The following is an 18,340-nucleotide window of genomic DNA, read 5'->3' as shown; positions in this document are numbered from 1 at the left end:
GCCCCGTGCCGCCCCGTGCCCCCGTGTCCCCCGTGCCCCCCGTGCCCCCGCAGCCCGACACGACCTTCTCCACAGGATCCGATGACCTACTGTTTACATTTACTGATTTCCTGAAGTGAGATTTTATGCTTAGTAAGTTTTTGCTATCCATAACAATTAAAGTTTGATGAAAGTATTCGTAATGATACCTACTACCGCCCTTTGCACAAACTAAACTATTAAACGCTATCTAAGCAAGCTTATAATTTCAGATATTATTGCTGGTGAACAAATACAGTGTAAATATAACAAATGCCGCTACATCAAAAACCCGCAAATGGGCACTATTAGAGGCTAAACTCTGTTTAATGTTGTTTTAAAGGGTCGACTGCATGGGATCACGATGCATGGAGATTATTTATTCAAGGGTCTAATATGGTTTTTTGGGCAGCTGTCATAACAGTATTATCATGATGATGAGACGCGCCGCGCCAGGCGTGCTCCCGCGGTGTCAAGATCACGTCGAGTCGCGTCCGCCGCCCCGCGCCCCGCGCCCCGCGCCGCCCTCCAACCCTCTACCCTCGCACCACGCATGCTCCAATTATAATCTGCTTAGGGATGCCTAACAGTCGATTAATATTTATATCTAACAAAAAATCTCATCGTATGCTGTCGGGTCAATCTATTTGACACCTCCATAACTGACCTTAATAGACTCAGATGCTCAGCAAGCCAGCGCACTTCGTTTCAGTTGTAGCTGCGCTTGAATAATATCGAAATTCGATCTTTTAGCTGTTTCTTTCCACAAAGGACGCTTCTCGGAGCGCTAAGGCGAGTCTTTTGTGCGTCTAGCAGACAGTCTGTCAGGGTAATGCACGATAACCACCCGCGGTGATAACTCGATAGCTCGACACGGGTGAGGGCGGCATTACCCTGTCGCAGAGAGGTGCGCGCGCAGCGGAGTCGCGCGGAGGGCATCAAATCGCTTGCTGCGGGCGCCGGGTCCGCGCGTCTCCTCGCGAACTCTGCTCGGCCACCAGCCCCTGGTCTCGCGACGGTACGGTCTTGGCCCACCGCCTGGCCCACCGCTGGCCCGCGCCGGCCCGCGCGCCTCCCCTCGCGCCCCCGACCAGCCCCGTTGTGCCATCGAAGCGCTCGGTCCTAATACGTTCAACTGCCTGTACGTTTACTCTCTCCAGGTAGCTCTTATCGGCCCCCCGGTAGCACCCCCGGTGGCGTGCTCTACGGCAATATTTTCCACAACGACCGCATTTCGGCCGCCGTTTTGCTCTGTGTCCGACTTTAATTTGTTCTTTATTGTTTTTTTTTGGTGTTTATTGTTTTTCTACAATGTGCCTTGTAAGCGTCGTAAAATGACGCGAGGCCGGAACCCCAGTGTTGTACAGTGAGTTATGGACATGCCGCGACGGCCCCGCTGGATGCGTCGAGCGTGAGTTGTTTGGTCGTGATGAGCAATTACATAAGCAGCGTTAACAACCGCTCCTTGGTTCTGCCAGTTATCTTCCTTTACAAAAGTACCTGACTTTCTCATACATTCAAACCGATACTTCCCGAGCTTTCTTTGGCAAGACGATATATTGTTGTAATTACTATCATTATTTATGTTCCTGACGAATTTGGGTAGTGACCAAACGTTTCCAGTTAGCGCTTGGTTATTGTTCATACATCATTATTATGACATTATCTGCTTGATCTCGTAACTGCTGCTTTGATCCGTCGAATCGGAAAAGCTTCAATCAAGTCAGATGTCCGGTGTCCCATACACTCAGGAATATAGTTTGTAAATTGTATGTGTATGTGTATTTCTAGACGACTAATTACTTTATAATTGTCGCCGTTTATACTCGGCCATAAACGAAGTTGAATTGTTTCTCAAATTGTCCCATTGTATGTAGGTAACTACCGCTTGCACTGAACTAAATTGCGACTCTATTTTATTTTTATGTGTAATTCGTGTAATCGGTGGTATTTAAAAGCAAATTCTACGTTAACTTATTTACTATGTGACATACAGTAATGGTTCTTTATTTATTTTAAACAAATTTAAATTATTCCCAGTATTAAAGCAATTTCAGAAAGCGTCAACGGACGTTTACCTGTAGGTAGGTACATGTTTTTTCTACGTAAAGTAAATGTTCTGCTAAGTTTTTATAAAACCGTGTGTATTAATGTTTAAACTCTATCTGCTAGACGTCTACTAAAAGTTATACACAAAAATATAATTAATATCTAGGCACATGAAACAAAATAAAATTTTCGTTTTTCAAACATATAATAAAAAGCCCAATTTATTGGCAATCATTACGACAACTTCATCAACTTAACGACCCCGAGTATCGGTTATAGGCAGTTACGTTAGCGTCTCTTAGATAATTAAAGGAGTCACATAAATCTAGCAATATACCGGCAGATAGCATATTGGAACGAGAATCTCGCGGCTGTTTGCGTATTCACATGCGCGATAACCTAACGGAGACTTGAACCTGGGACCCCGGACATCAATTATGTTCGAGACGTTCTCGCAATTATGTTTTCATAGTAAATTGCTTGGAGATTCGTCGATCGGTGCTAATGGGCCGGGGAGCTTTCGTGACGGCGTGACGGGCGCTGCCTGGCCCACGGCCCACGGACCACGGGCCACAGCCCACGTTCACACGACAACGTTTTGGCTCGACTCTCGGCGCATTTATCATTATTTTAGCCGTGTCCGTCATGTGTCAGATTTCATCATGGTGTCCCTTTAATGACCCCGCTTCATTGTCTACACACGCACACTCTCGCGTGGCCTTAGATTCATGCACTCACACACACGTGGGCTAATGTCCCCGACTAATGCCCGCTCTTGAGGACAATTTCCGGGCCCCTACCTTCACTCGAACAGAAACAATTGTTTGACCATTATAATCGTTAATGATGGCCCACCGCCGCCGCCACCACGCTTTATTGATTTCCTTTTGTTCTATTAATATATTATGTTTCTTTTAGTCGTAAAAAACTAGCTTTAAACGACGACATGTGAATGAGAATTGAGAACGCATCAACTCACTACAGCTAACAATTCTCAAGGTTCTAAGTTTTTGTCACAAGGACTCATGCTCATGTTATGCTAGACTAATCAAGATCTGCATGTAACATGACAAATTGACAATGAATAATACCTAGTCCAACTACAAAATGATTTAGGAAATTCACGGTTCATCCGTTCGCATTATTTTAGCAGTTACTCAATAGTCACAGTCATCAATATCCATCATGTCGGACAAAATCAATTTTCTTATGGATATTCAAATCAACACTAGCTTTTTAGAAGCAACTTATTCATCGTTTTACGGCAGTAATTATACGGTACAGTAAGACAAGCTAGAAGTATAATTGGCGCTTATTTCTTGTGCAGTAAGCTCAGATTTCGAGATTGATCAGCAACGTTTCATATCCTGTTGACATTATATACCACATCGCAGAGAAAAAAAATGTATAATGGGTATCTATACGATATAATTATTTATGACAGGTTGTTGAGACCGCATACTTTTGCACCCAGCCATTCACGTCACGAATAAGCACAAAAAAATGGTATTCGTAGGTAAAGGTATATTCTAGTCTAAGGATAAACACACTTAAGTATTAATCATCTAAAGCAAGCTTTTAAGCCAGCACTATTCCGTATGTTTTATCTGGTTTTTATCCATCAAATTCTTTCGATACATAACAACTAACAAAAACTGCCTTGCAATTCAAAATGATGTCTGGCTTTTGATGGCTTTCATGAGTCACCAATATCTCTACCACTTCAGCAGTTATTACTTTCAAATAATTCATCTCTGAGAAAAGAAAACACATATTTATATTAACAATACATATTTAAAATAGGGTTGATATGAAAAACTTTTGATCCACGTTAGAAAATGCGCGCTAAAATTAACGAATTCCCAAAAATACATGTGACCACACTTTTGTATGGGGAAGCAATAACGCAAGCGTCTAAATACCTATAGGTACATTGACGGAATATTTTTTGCAACAACCTGTACTTGTGGCAAAAAACTTGTAGCTTTAAATCTCTTCTTTCATCAGAGATCTCGAAAATAGCTATATCATTCTTCCTATCTCTTTCATCATCAGTAACGATTAGATGAACAAGCCCAGAATCCTTTGATAAAGCAGCTTCACAAGTAGCACCGACGGCGCGGCGACGCAAGAGAAGCAAAACCGCCGCGATGACAGACGCGGGCTAATGACAAATTAACCGTTAAAACTTGTGGAAAGACCGCGGCGGAAAAAAGCTCCCAGTCTTTTATCTCTTGCGCGTTTCGCGAGACGAGCGTTTGTTTTGACTCGGCGGCGAGTGGGCTCGGCGCGCCAAGTGGGGCACAATGGGCGCCCCGGCCACTCCACACCACCGACAACTCTCGTCGGATGCAATCATCGCTCACAACGTTTGATCTTCTACGCCGGTTTACAACTCTATCGACGCTAAATTCGGAGCCCAAAGAATGTTATTCGCACGCGAGCGCAAGCTTCTCACGATAATTACGGTAAGTGGCGAGTAGAGCAAATCATACAGTACGAAATGAGGCATAAAACGTTAGAGTCGAGGCTTGGGAACGAGCGGGAGCGTGCGTAATTACCGGCGAGAATGTGGCCGGGTCCTGCGGCGCCGCTGTCCGCCGTCACTTCACCGGCAAATTACTCGCACCACGTCCAACTAACTTTGCCAAAACTAAATAAACTGTCAGAATGTGACTCGGTAACTGCCAAATCGCAACCGGCATCAAAATTCTAATGTTCATAGTCCATTAAAATTTAGTTAAACTTTAAACTAATTTGACTCATACAGTATAAGCCAATATTAGAAAGTTTAATCCTATGCCGCAAAAGAACGAGGCGCAAACATAAAACAGGACTTTAAAAAGTATCGATCTTTATAGGAACAATGTTGTTGCAGAGAAGATTGCTGAAGCACTCGCGTCCTCGGGGCATCTATTAAAGCGGACAGGAATCGTTTCCCACAGCGCGCTCTCGGCTCGTCACGGAATCAATATCGTCTTTTATCTTATGAAACGTGCTCCACATACGCACACAGACACACCCTCCTAGTTGCTCCGTGCAGCGTACGTCCTCCGCACTCACACACGCACGCACGTGCACGTCGGTAGGGCAGAGAATAAATGAACAATTAAAAGGCAAGATAGCGATAATTAATCCAAATTTCTTCACTTCCCTCCACGTGTTTGCCCACACCGCTTCCAAAACGCGGAAGGTTTAATTAAATAGGAAACTTCCACTCGTGTTATTTGTTTTCGACTGCTTCAGGCAGCTCCTTTCATAAAAATATTTCCCTGATGAATTTCATGAATTCTAATTTGGCAACCCTTGTTCGGAGTAAATGAGAATGTGCCATATGAGTATGTGAAATAGATCTTGCAGATGTCAAGTGTGAACGAAATCCGGCCACGAAAGTATTTTTTGTGTGATCTCCAGACGCCAATTAAAATAGCTGAGTTTTTTCTCCGGAGCGACGTTCACGAAACTTATTTAGGGCAGGAGACCATTACGATTTGAACAAGCGAGCGTGTTGTAAATGCTAGTGTAAATAAACCGACTAAAACGTGTTTATTAGTCTGCGAGTACTCTTAAAACGGAGCTCTGGAGCTCTTAAAATATAAACTAAACTTGTTAATTGCCGCTCCGTTCAACAACTTTGTTTCATTAATATTGCGTAGTTGGAGTGCGATAACCAATTCATTGTGCGACTCACAGTGGTCACATGAACAGTGGAATAGCTGCGAGTGCGCCGGGAGAGAGGGCACAGCAACCGGTTCAAGTTCAAGTGTTCGAGCCAGTCATAGATCAAGCCGGTCAGAAATACATCAGTCAAGCGATGCCATGGGAAAACGTTCGGCAGTAATGTTGCACGCTTCCTACTTGCCTTTTATGCAACAACCACTATTCAATTCGTGCGATCACTCCTCTTAGTCTGTTTGATTCCATACTTGTATGTACTTTTAGCATCGATTAATAAATTCAAAATAAATAACCCATATTTTTCTGCAGTAGGATTGTTTGCGTATGAAAATCTAAGTGATGTCTATGAAAATAAGTATTCTTCCATTTCCAAGTCCCTCGACTTCACCTGCTCCGTAATAAATCCAGGAGAACTTTATACTCTTCGCAAGGAAAGATATTTACTGTTCAATTTTATTATTGTGATTAATGTCCTTCCTTTTACGGTCCAAGATGTAAATCGCTTACATTGCATTGTACTTCTCATAAATCTGCGTTGTCTACAAGCGAGCGAGATTATTAGTGTAATGGCGGACGACACGACAATCGATAGAGCTTTCCTCAACGAGGGCCTTTTAGGCCTCTTCGTTATACTGGAAAATCCCTCAATCCCTATCCCTAATTTTAAATTTAAATAGACACCTACACATATACCTATTATTATTTCGACAAATACATGGCACGCACAAAAACTCCACACACTCTTAACCACAGCAAACATTCTTTTTGATAAAAGTTATAGGGAAGTAATGCTTTAAATGCCGTATTTACCTTAAATAAACTCCTTCCTGAGTATGTCTGAGAGGGCTGTTTCTGCGCAACATGATGAAAACTCACTTGGAGCGTCCTTGATCGACTTCGCTCAAGAAGCAGTACAAAGTTTCGTCACCGGGGCCTTAAATTCCCCGATGTTTGTCAAATACACTTAAACCTGTCAGGAGGCGCTTAAATCAATTTATTATACAGGTACTCGGAGACAGTGACAACGGCCCTGTTTACACACACATGTATGTGTATGTATGTAAATCCCGCATTCGCTGCTTCTTCAAACAGTCGTATGGAAAACTCTAAGCCTCTTTTATATTCTTACTCCTTATTCTTGTGGGATAATTCTGGCCCAAAGGACAGGTTTTAACATAATTTTCCGCGGCCTTTTTCTATTGTAAGTAGGTTTCAGCCGAATCAGTATTTTTCCGTGCGTAATTTTATCGGTCACACGGGGCGCGCCACTCCCGAATTAGTAAACATTCAATAAATCACAGGAGTAATTCAATTCCAGTATGCGTAAATAAAATTTGAGCTTCGAACAGCGTTTGGAATGCAAACAATTTTTAGAGAACAATAAGGGTTATGGGGTGACATGAGGCTTGTATTTATGGTGAAGGGTAATTGCGACACGAGTCCGCGGGCCGCGCGCCATCCCCGGGGGCGGCCGTTGAACCACTACGTATGCATGAGCTCCTGTGTGCCGGCCTGAGTACCTGCTCTCATGTCGCTCAGACATTTGCATCGAGAGCGGGCTCCTTGCAGCATTAGCCAGTCGACAATCAGAGCTCTCCACTGGCAGCGTAAATAAATAAGTTGATCGGGGATTAATTATTCAGCGAGGCTACACAGAGCGCCCCAGCTCGACGCCGCCATTTTATTACAGGCAACCCTGAATGCCTCGACCCGACCCGAAAACTCTTCCTTCGAATAATCGTATCGATTATTTCGTTTCTTGACCGATTCTTAGTTTCCCGATACGGGCTTTATTGGCAGAGTTTGTAAGCTGCTACGTGAATTCGTTCTTGATGCAACACAAGTTTCTTTGTGTTTAGCACCATATGGTTAATCTTTTTTAACACTCTGATTTTTTAAGGGAAATATTACAAATCGGGAAAAAAAAGTTACAAAAGGTATTTAATGCAGCGGCAACTTTGAAAAGAGACCCTTGTAGAATGCACAATAGCTTTTATTCACACTTGCCACAATAGATATTCCTTAATACGTACTTTTCGCTATAAATGCAATCTTTTCATATTTCATACAAGCCACATGGTATGTTAGATTTTTTATAGTTAATAAATAAATCTTTACGAGAAAAGATGCGTGGCATATGCGTGCACAAAAGCTTTTAGATAGTTCGTACAGTATATGCCAAGTATATGTATGTATAGGTATAGTAAGTAGAACTTTCTGAATGCTTTTTATTGTACAGTTATATTTTTATACTTACTATTACTTACGTAAAACCTTAAAAAAACAAACATTTATTTTGATAATTCTAATCTGAGCTACGAGTACGACAACGGTTTTTATTTTTACTAAGTACCTACCTATATAAATACGAAATACGAAATTGTCGCAAAACTAATCCACTCAATCTAACATATTTGAAATTCCCTTTAAAGGCAACCATCATTTTTTGCTCCTTTCTAATAACTCAACGCGCTTTCGATGGCACCTCGCTGGGACGCAAAAACAACAAAAGCTCTATCGCTTTGAAGCTTTGAGCTTTGGCCCGAGGGAAGACGCGCGCGCCGCCAGTCGATCACGAACCGCGGCCGCGACCGCACGTCCCGTCCCCGTCTTACCCAAACACGATAACACAACTAATTTTCAGGCAGTGTAAACAATGAAACTATAAGTGAACCAAGCGATGGATTGCGCGTTAACAACAGTGAGTTTAACAATGTAAGTGGTGAGGAGGACAGTGTCAACGATGTTTTAGTGTGTGAGGACTTTGGAGAGGTGGTTCAAGATGACGATGAAGTCGCTGAAGTACAGTGAGCGGGACGACATGATGGACGGGTTCAGCCCGGTGCCTCCGCCGCTGCCGCGGAGACAGCCCGTGCGCAACATCTATGCGGAGCCCTTCTGTGACCCGAGGTGAGTACTCTCTAGTGATTACTGCTAGTCGACCACGCATCTGATCTTATACTGGCGCTATTATGATGTGATGTTGATGACGATGACGGTTGAGAAAGAAAACATAGCTTAAATGTAGGTATAAGTTGCAGTGTAAAAACGTGATAAGATAAAGTTTTAAGTATATATAATTATAGATAGATCAAAGTAAGTAAATAACTTAAGTCACCAGATATGGATAGGTATCAAAAGTTCAAAATATATGATGTGGTTTTAATGATTCCCCTAAGGATTATGAGAATTTACATAACTTAAATGATGTTGCTGATTCACCATTTTTGTCTAGACTTAACTGGATTCATAATTATTCAACGAACAAATAATTAATTGGTAGGTAGAATGTAAAACAAGTCGGCAAAGATAAAAAAACCGTTGAATAATCATTATAATTTTTATACTTTAGCGTTGTTGGACAAAGGATGTTCAGTGAAATCCTATTTATACGGTGTTCTTTAAAAACGTTTCAGATCTAGCAAGATTAAAGAAAATGTTAATAAATATATTATACCTATCCTTTGAAGATGCCGACAGCATGGAAGCACGCAGCTAATAACGACATCTGCGCAGAAACCACATTCAACCATAATGACAATATTACATTCAATTCACTTCCATTTTATCTTCCAATCATAATAAATCACAGATTCTAATTTAGGTTCTAATGAAAAAGGAAGTGTGATGTTTATTATTTTTTAAGATGAAGTTGGCATTATTATTACTAGTTAAGATCTTAGAAATTGATTCTGAAGGAAATTAAAGAAGCCTTTCGTACAAATAAGGAAAATGTTCCATACTACCGACTGCTTCTACTTGTAAATGAATCAACGACTGGCACTTGTTTACTTTCGAACCCCACACTACCGGGCCGCCTCCATTCGACGAAGTAATAATAAAGAGCCCGAAGCCAAAAAAACATACACTTCATACAGCTCCAGTTCAAACACGGGAGGAATCCATACAAACCTCCAAAGACCTGCTTTATTAAAGTAAAGCCAAAGTAATTCTGGGACTCCGCTTTAGCATCCCTTAGGGAAACCAATAAGAAAATTCTGAATGTAAAAGTATACTGTTCAAATAATAAGGAAATTTAATACGATTCCCGGCAAAGTTCAAGACTTTAAACGTGCACCCTTGGATCCAGATGAGGAGCTTTTGACAATTTTAATTGCCCCTTGAGATTTCGTAATTTATATTACACACGTGTAACAGGAGACTCTAGAATGATTTTCAAAGTCAGTCGACCGCAAATCCACATTTGACGCAACCCTGTTTTAGAACCCTCGGAATAAAATGTCACGGAAACAAGGCGATCATTTCTCTTATCTACGTGTATGATGTATATGGCAGCTAATAGCCTATGTCACACAGATATAGTATCGTAGCGGATGAACTCTTTAATTCAGGACTGTAAATCAAAATGAATACATCCCCGCACGTTCTCTGAGGAAAACCCGGTACTTACGGACATCTGCGACACCCCAATCCCTGCTTAATTTCGACAGATTTGAGGGCGAATCCTAACGATTAATGTCGCAATATCGACACCGGAATATCGTTGTTATTACATTATCTAGGCTAAATAGCTGGCTTCTTTATCGGACGGGCATGTGTTGCGCAATATCTGCGGGGTTCTTTCAATTACATACAGAGATACCGGAAAGTATCTGGATGATTCCAAAGAAACAACATTTTCTAGTCTTTTCCCAGTCCAAATCAAGTCTACATTGGATGCGCTATGTGAGAACCAAACAAATCATTACAATTTTATTTGCACTAAAAACATAAATTACATAGCAATATCGTAAAAATAAAACATACAAGATAGAGAAGAAGAAAAAATTGAAAGGGTAACAGTCTAACAGCGGGAACGTTTGTCATGGAAGGGCGGCCATCGATAACCGAAACTCTATTTGACGCCAAGCCAAGTGAGCACGTAAAGAATGTAATTTTCCTTACAATGTGTTAACAAGGCATGAACACAACGAGCCTTAACGACTTTAGAGTGCACGCAACAATCATCGCTAGATACTATCTACAGCGCCCCTCCGATCAACGGTCTAAGGACTAAACATTACATATTCACAGATCAAACCACTATGCTCAAGCAGAAATAAGTTATCTATCACACATAATTTATTTGCATTTGTTACCTTTTTGTGAATTGTTCACATGACAAAAAAATACAAAAGTTTCATTTGAATTTCAAGTTTACTTATCTTTAAAAATATTCAGAATAACTGAATATAATTTATTTTGTAAAAATTACTTAACGTGCTGTATCTACTGTATATTTTACATCAGAACGTTGAAAAGAAAATAAATTAAGTACGTAGATAAATTCAAATCCTTGTGAAGTTATTGCAACTACCTCTATATTTAAATACGATATAAGATACGGCTTTTCTTACGATTAACAATATAAATTCTACAATACTTTAAGCTATAATGATTGGATACTTTAAATTGTGTCTAAACATTTTGTTGTGTTTTTGTAACAACCGTGACTTGTACTTTGCAGCATAAATAATAATAATAATATTATGGAAACTGGTCTTGGTCAGAATTAGTCTCGTGATGGATTTCGTTTTGTAAAGATTTGTATTTTTTAATGTTAGAATGTTTTAATGAAACGTCTGCGGAGCGAGGGTCAAATTATGAGTTAGTCTGCTTGTAATCTCCGAAGACTCACCGCCCGCTTTGTTCGAACTCGCTCTGCAACTTTTCAATTTGAATCAGCGTTCCCTTAGACAGGTATAATATTTCTGAAGCAGACTTTAAGCTTACGATCACGACGCCCTTTGAATCCAATCGGATTATTATTAGATATTTCATCAACTAAACATTTAAAACCTTCTCCAAAGTGTTCGCTCAGGTTATATCCAATATGTGTAGCCAAGTATTCACATGACGCTTGACGATCAATCTTCTGTACAGATTTGATGGACGGAAAACAACGGGTCATCTATCTTTATTGACCTTCACATACAATTTGGACCTCTTATTGTGCAGAAAAAATATTATAGCGGACATTGATTGACTAACCAGTCGGGGCGGCGTTATCACAATAGATTAATCAGACGCCAAGATAAAACCCAACCACAAATAGGGACGGAGAAAGCATCGTGCCAAAGCCTCCGAGATCTAGCTTGGAGATACCATCAAGCTCATAAGTACATAATAAACTAATGAAAGCATAATAAGAAAATTGCTTGCTTTTCATTAGGCGATCAATACAAACGGGCTGGCAATTCGTCGCGAGTCTTCAAAGACACGATCGTCAAACTGAGCGAAGTGAGCCCGTTCGAACTGGCGGTAAATATTTGAGCATATGGGGAGTGCGGCGGCCGGGGCGGAACTTGGCCCGGGCAAGAAATGATTTCCATGCGACCCGAGAGCAAACAACATGCACCCATCAAACTCCAACACAAACGTCGAACTAAGTTAATAGCGCTTAGAGCAGAATACGCAAACGGTATACGGGCTCCCTTTGTTCTATCTAATAGATACCTACCTGCTTTATCTTCTTAGACAAACTTACCGCTCAAAATTAATTGTGCATATCAATTAATTAACTTTGTTGCTTCGAGTTTCGGTGAAGTTGCTCTTGTATGGGTAAATTTCCAATACACGAAACATGATTGTGAGTATGAACTGTTATTGCTTATCAAACAACAAGTTTCAAGTAATTTGAATATAGCTGATGCTGCTAAATTGATTTTGTTTTGCCTAGTCGGTCAAGTTGATATTGGCAGTTTACTTTATGGCCGCGTTCGAATGTAAACTTTATTAACCAAGAGGCAGGATGTTTAAACACTAAACTTAGGATGAATCATTAACTGGAATGAATCAAACATTACGACCAACATCGAAGCCGTGACTACCTCAGAAGCAATTCCCGGATCCCCGGTGATTTGAACTTGGAAACATACCGCACATACGTAAATTGGCGCCGAGCAGACACACATCAACTGTGCACTTTATCTGTGTTTGGAACAAGTTGCAAACTCGGCGCCCGTGTAGGTGCATATGGGATATTGGCGAAAGCGCCCTCCTGTTATTACACATTGCCCAGAGCTAAGCGTGCCCCGGCCCCGGGCTCCGACTAGATTGAACCAGATATGAATTCACTTTAACATTGATTTGACTCGATTGCCGCGGCTCCCTCCGATCACTCTAATCATAGTCGGCTTCCAATGAAGATACTCTTGAGCTCAATTGAACTTGAAACAACTGATATGAAATCCTGCAAAGCAACTTATGGTTTTGGTAATGGCTCTTGAAATAGAGACGAGCATCATTAATGGTTTAATCAAAAGAGATAGGCATCGATTGTTTGACTGACTCTTAACTTTATTAATAGGTCGGATAATTAGAGGAAATGCTCCATCAAGCTAGCGCCGTGTGGTCCGCAGCGCATGAATGGGGCACTGAAGACTCGGCGGTGCCATCGCTCAGCCAATCGCGACCCGCGGCAGGATATTCAATTATCTTCCTTTAGCATTACATTATACGTCCACACAATTGTTTCATTAAACTGAATCTTGTGGTTCAATCATGCTTCATTGGGTCGATCAAACGAACCAATTAGATACACGATCACGTGTCGCTTAAACTATTAAAGGCGCTTCTGTTAATTCTCTAAATTAAACAGAGAAACTATTAATCAACTAGTAAAACCCTTAAAACAATAATAAACATAAGTTGGTACTAAGAAACGGATTGTACAAGAAGATTGAATGGGAGTAGAGATTGAAATAGCTCGCGTTCCGTCTCGACACCCGAATGCCTGCTCGCCGCATCCATCAATCCGGCCGCAACAAAGCTTATCAACAATGTATGACGTTGTGTTTGGGACAAAGGATAATCCAGGATCGTCCGCAGCTCTACCGTCGCAAAGTTAAACATAAATCTGTCGAGTTGACATCGATCGTCGAGGAGTGGAGCAGGAACCCACATACATTACCATCTCCCGTCAGAGCGATCCTTAATGCCTATCTTCGGGACGTCCGTAAACAAACAACTTTCGTTTGAATAATGCACTCATCTAGGTGAGCCTTTGAATACAATAGCGGCCAGTAATAGTTTCCGTTTTGAGGCGAGGTATTGTCTCCTTTCAATATTGATTGAGTCTGTCGCAACAGCAGTGTTGCCAACCTGGGTAGGAAATTGTTTTCCTGTCCGTTATGGAGGAAGAAGAGTTGTTTATTTCGAGACCCAACTGCCGTGGGTAGACTCATATTTATATTCGAAGTCAAAACTGTTCATAAGAGTATTTAGTTTATATTACTCCACCAGTGGGGACCGAAATACCGTCATACCAAGCTAATCATCCTTCATAAGCATAAGTTTGGTCGGGTATTTAAATAATAAATGAACATCTAATAATAGAAGGTAATTATCTGTCATCTGTGAAGTGACGTGGGCAGGGGAGCGCGGCGGCGGCGGTTATCAGCGGTAGATCGGAGGCTATTTCAGTATCGAATCAGCTCACCGGACGCTTATCGGAATAGACAAGTTTAACCAAACGCGCTTCTAAAATAAACAAACCACCGTCCGATTACACACACCTACATATATCTACATGAATATCTGTATTGAATAGCCGGCCATGTGTAACGGCGTTTCAATACTTTTTTTTATAAAATGTGTTTAATGTATTAAATAATACCTGTTCCGCCCTTACAACAATAAAAATAAATTAAATGAAAAACTGTTCTCCTCCTCCTTCTATAGTTCCAGTCTCTCCCGGTTGTATAAAACTGGTTCTGAATTTAAAATTAGTTACACCATAAACGTGAATTATATGGTGCACATAACTCATGTTTATACTTACCAAGTGTGATGCGTTTACGCGTTCATATCCTTAGTACCAATAAATCCTTTAACGAGATATTTGGTAGCGCTACTATTATTATTATTTACGATCCCAAATGAATCGAGTCCGGAACGATCTCTAAAATATTTTATGCGTATCATACTAGGAATTCTAGGTTGCGGTTCATTCATAAGCTCTTTATTTAGGAGCGCTCGGCTTGGCGAATGCACTGTACTTGAATAGAGCAAATAAGTCAGCAGCATGTGTGGTATCTATTTACATCGTGTGGCTATAGTGGTGTACTCGGCTGCCTGTTTTGGTCGAGTTTTCTGTGATTGAAGTGGCCATATTTGGTGGAGCTGGCCAAACAGGACCACACAGGGGGCCAGCCGCCACTACAGATAACAAACGTCCGCCACTCTGCTGCACTTATCCAAACACTTAACCGCCGACGACGTACACAAACAAAGGCGAAACCCTAACTCACTTTTTACCACGAAACGCCCTTTCTTTTACCCTTTAAGACTTCCAAACGCTCGCCTCCGGTGAAACGTCTTTTTACGCTTTAAATTCGTACTTTTTGGTACCGACTTGGTAAATGTTGTACAACTGTGAGCAGTAAACGCTTTGTCATCGTAAATGCATAACTTTGACGCTCACGACCGGAGCACCATTAACCAATATGTCGATAATGATTTTTTTTTCTAAACTAATCTCTCAACTCAACTAAAGACCGTTATTAGAACCCATTAACCAGTCGACATATTTTGTGGATACAAAAAGCTTTTTAAGACAAGAAACCACAAAAAGCCATAACGAAGCATTCTAATAATAGTTTTGGTCTTGTCCAAGGTACACGTCATCAGGCGTGACTAACGAATGGCTCGCCCTACAGACCCTAAATTCAGAGTCGTAAGTATCAATAAACACGACGGCGGCGGCGGTGCCCGATATCCACGCAGCCACACATTACCATAACTCTGTCCTGGCCGTAAACGTAATTAGAGACACCATAACACAAGAAACATACCAAACACATTAATCCACTCTGATTCAGTAGGGTTAACGGCCGGGAACAGATCAAACATTGTTATAACTCTTGAAACCCGTAGGGCTCCGATATTGATTTACAAGTACATGAGATATGGAGTAATCGTAACTTTCTTGAGAGAGGAGCGATGAGGCGCGTGGGCGGCGCGCACTCCGACTAAATAACCAACATTTCCTACTTATTCACTAATCACATAATATCTACAACTACATCCAGACATTTGACATCTTAAACATTATAATTATGGAGAAACGGTAAATAGTTATGTCTAATTGAGGCCATTACTTATACCGTCTTATTAAATCCCGATTTGGCTTGAAATGGGTTTAGAGACTGACTGAATGCGGCTCATTATGCTCCGTCTTGAACTCGTCAGACACATTTTGGTCAACGCAGCTTTAGAAAGTGTATCTTTACAGTCACTGCATACAATTTTGTCTTATGTTTTAATTCATATGGTTGCAACATGAAATATGATATGGAATTAAATTATAAATGTATTATAACCGTAAAATTTAGATGGCAATGAAAAGAGCCACTTCTTGATATTAGTAGCTCTTTACTAACCGCGTTAAAACTGCTGACCATAAAATTCGATAGATTATTATGTCGAAGCATCGTTTTTCTCTAGCTTAATGTTGTAATCATCGTCTTTCGCTTTTGAGTACTTAATGGCCTTATTATATTGTATTTTTTTCTAATGTGAATGATTCTCATAAAAAGGTTGATTGAAATTCTATTTTCATCCATCTTAAAGTTCATTTAGGTCGTGAAAAAGCTCTCCGGCGACCCAGATTAGCATTTCATGGTCAATAATCATGCAACCTGTTTGATTTCTCACAATAATGGCTAAATGTCAGTTGATACGTTTATCGTTAGCGAAACGTTACAGTCATTAGCCCCGTAAATATTCAACGTGCAAGTGAGTAGAGTGTGCTGCTTTGCAATTCAATCAAGCGAGTAGTGTGGGGAGACGAATGACCCATTACCCTTATCGTTTAGCGAGCGACCGGTGACCGGTGAAGCGGAACCTCAGGGACGTGTCCAACCCTACACTACAACACTGGAACTTAAAACAAACGAGTAACGTGTCCAGTCCCCGGTTCCGCCCGGGCCTCTCTAAATCACCTGACATTTGAGTTCGCGTGAGCCGCGAGCGTGTGTTTACCCCAAATTCTGTTTACCTTTGTTCCTGATCGTGCTATGATTACTAATGTCCGAATTGAATAGATAACCTCAAGTGCCATAATTAATTTCACTCTTATAACATCATAAATATAAGTATGTAGTTACGTAGCACCAGCAATACACAGACGTGGGTAGTGAGGGTATTCAATTTCGATAAGTAAAAAAATAATAAAAATAAATTGCGGTGCTTCCAATTCTAAATCCGAAAACGACCGTAAGTAATTGATAAAATATTACTTATGGAATTGTCCTTTAATAAATTTCACGCCCCACGGGCGGGATATGGGCAAAAAATGCAGATGAGAGAAAATGTCAAACGGGTTTAGATTCAAAATGGGGGTTGTGCAGATTCCGTGGGCTGCGGGTAATGTAGTGAGACGAGCCCAGCGGGTCTCTTGCCAACGCGCTTCACTTGCTTCACTAACTATTGACCTATTTTTAGGGAGCATACCCATGCCCATACCAAATACGAGTAAATCTACACCCCAACTAAATTCATGAGCGCCGTGACGCACTAAGCACAAGCGATTTACCGACATCACTGCACGCCATTTTGTCAACCGCTTTAATATTTATAGCTTACAACTGCAGTTTGTGGTTGTTCTTACTTTTATTGCATTTTTATTGTAATTTCGTTTTCACGCCGAGCGCCATGATAATTATTTATTTTTACAAACTCACGCCATAAAATCTAATAACCCCATGCATTTGATTCTATTTCTGTTTGCACGGGAATTGCTGTTAGGTATTCATTTAATTAGAATACGAAATGTGCTGCATATCGACTTAATTGAGTTCTTAAGTATATTTGTGTCTCTCCGTTAGAAACACGTAATGGAAATCATTTATATCTTTGACTCGATAAATAGATAACGATAGATTTTATGTGGATAAGAAAGATATTACGGCGATGTAGCAATTAAAATATAACCCGTCGAGCGGCTTACATTATTCCTATAAAGTATTAGAATAAGTGAATTATCGTGTAAGAAGAAATTTAAAAAAATAAGTTTGTTTTGCTATTTATCGGCATTTATTTATTTATTTATTTTTTTTTTATTTATTTATATAAGGCACATCAACAGTACATGTTACAATACACTTATAAAAAAAAGGTTAGAGAGGTACTTATCAATAACATGTACCAATTACAGACATGCTCAACACTTGTTAGGCACATAACAAAACATAGAAATAATCATAATTAAAAATACAGTTTAGTATTACAAAAAAGAAAAATAAAACTTTAACTCACATTCTTTAAAAATTCTGACATGAAAACAGATATATAAACTTATTTAAACTATAAAAATAAAAACAACTTCTTAACACTAATATGTTATACATTATTAGTTAGAGATCGCACTAAGTACCTTATTTCTAAAAACTGCAAAACTATCCGAAAAAATATCCAAATTGTCAAATTTACTATTTATAGTGTTGAATTCCTTGCACATTCTATTGAGTGGAGCGTGTACACTAGGGCATGCAATACCGCAATACCGGTATTCGTAATACCGGTATTAGAGACAAAATTCACGCTTTTTTCAATACCGGTATTGAAAGTTAATACCGGTATTGAAGTAATACCG

The 18,340-nt window shown here is 40.3% G+C and overlaps 1 protein-coding gene across 5 annotated transcripts in view; it reads left to right on the top strand.

The window, feature by feature from the left end:
* LOC105387609 (teneurin-a) overlaps positions 1 to 18,340 on the top strand; it is a 331,961-nt gene that overhangs the window by 283,305 nt on the left and 30,316 nt on the right. Inside the window, exons 1-3 of one of the 5 annotated variants that reach the window (XM_038112040.2) lie at positions 929 to 1,036; positions 8,390 to 8,655; positions 15,362 to 15,421. The exons of 1 other annotated variant lie outside the window; for it this stretch is intronic. In XM_038112040.2, the coding sequence (XP_037967968.2) occupies positions 8,528 to 8,655; positions 15,362 to 15,421 (188 nt within the window). In that variant the 5' untranslated portion in view covers positions 929 to 1,036; positions 8,390 to 8,527. Of the gene's footprint in view, positions 1 to 928; positions 1,037 to 8,191; positions 8,656 to 15,361; positions 15,422 to 18,340 lie in introns of those variants that run through there. 3 more of the 5 variants (XM_038112039.2, XM_048624882.1, XM_038112041.2) reach the window with 3 other exon arrangements.

The sequence above is a fragment of the Plutella xylostella genome, chromosome 13, assembly GCF_932276165.1.
Source record: "Plutella xylostella chromosome 13, ilPluXylo3.1, whole genome shotgun sequence".
Lineage (NCBI taxonomy): Eukaryota > Metazoa > Arthropoda > Insecta > Lepidoptera > Plutellidae > Plutella > Plutella xylostella.
This window is presented reverse-complemented; position numbering and strand designations above follow the sequence as displayed.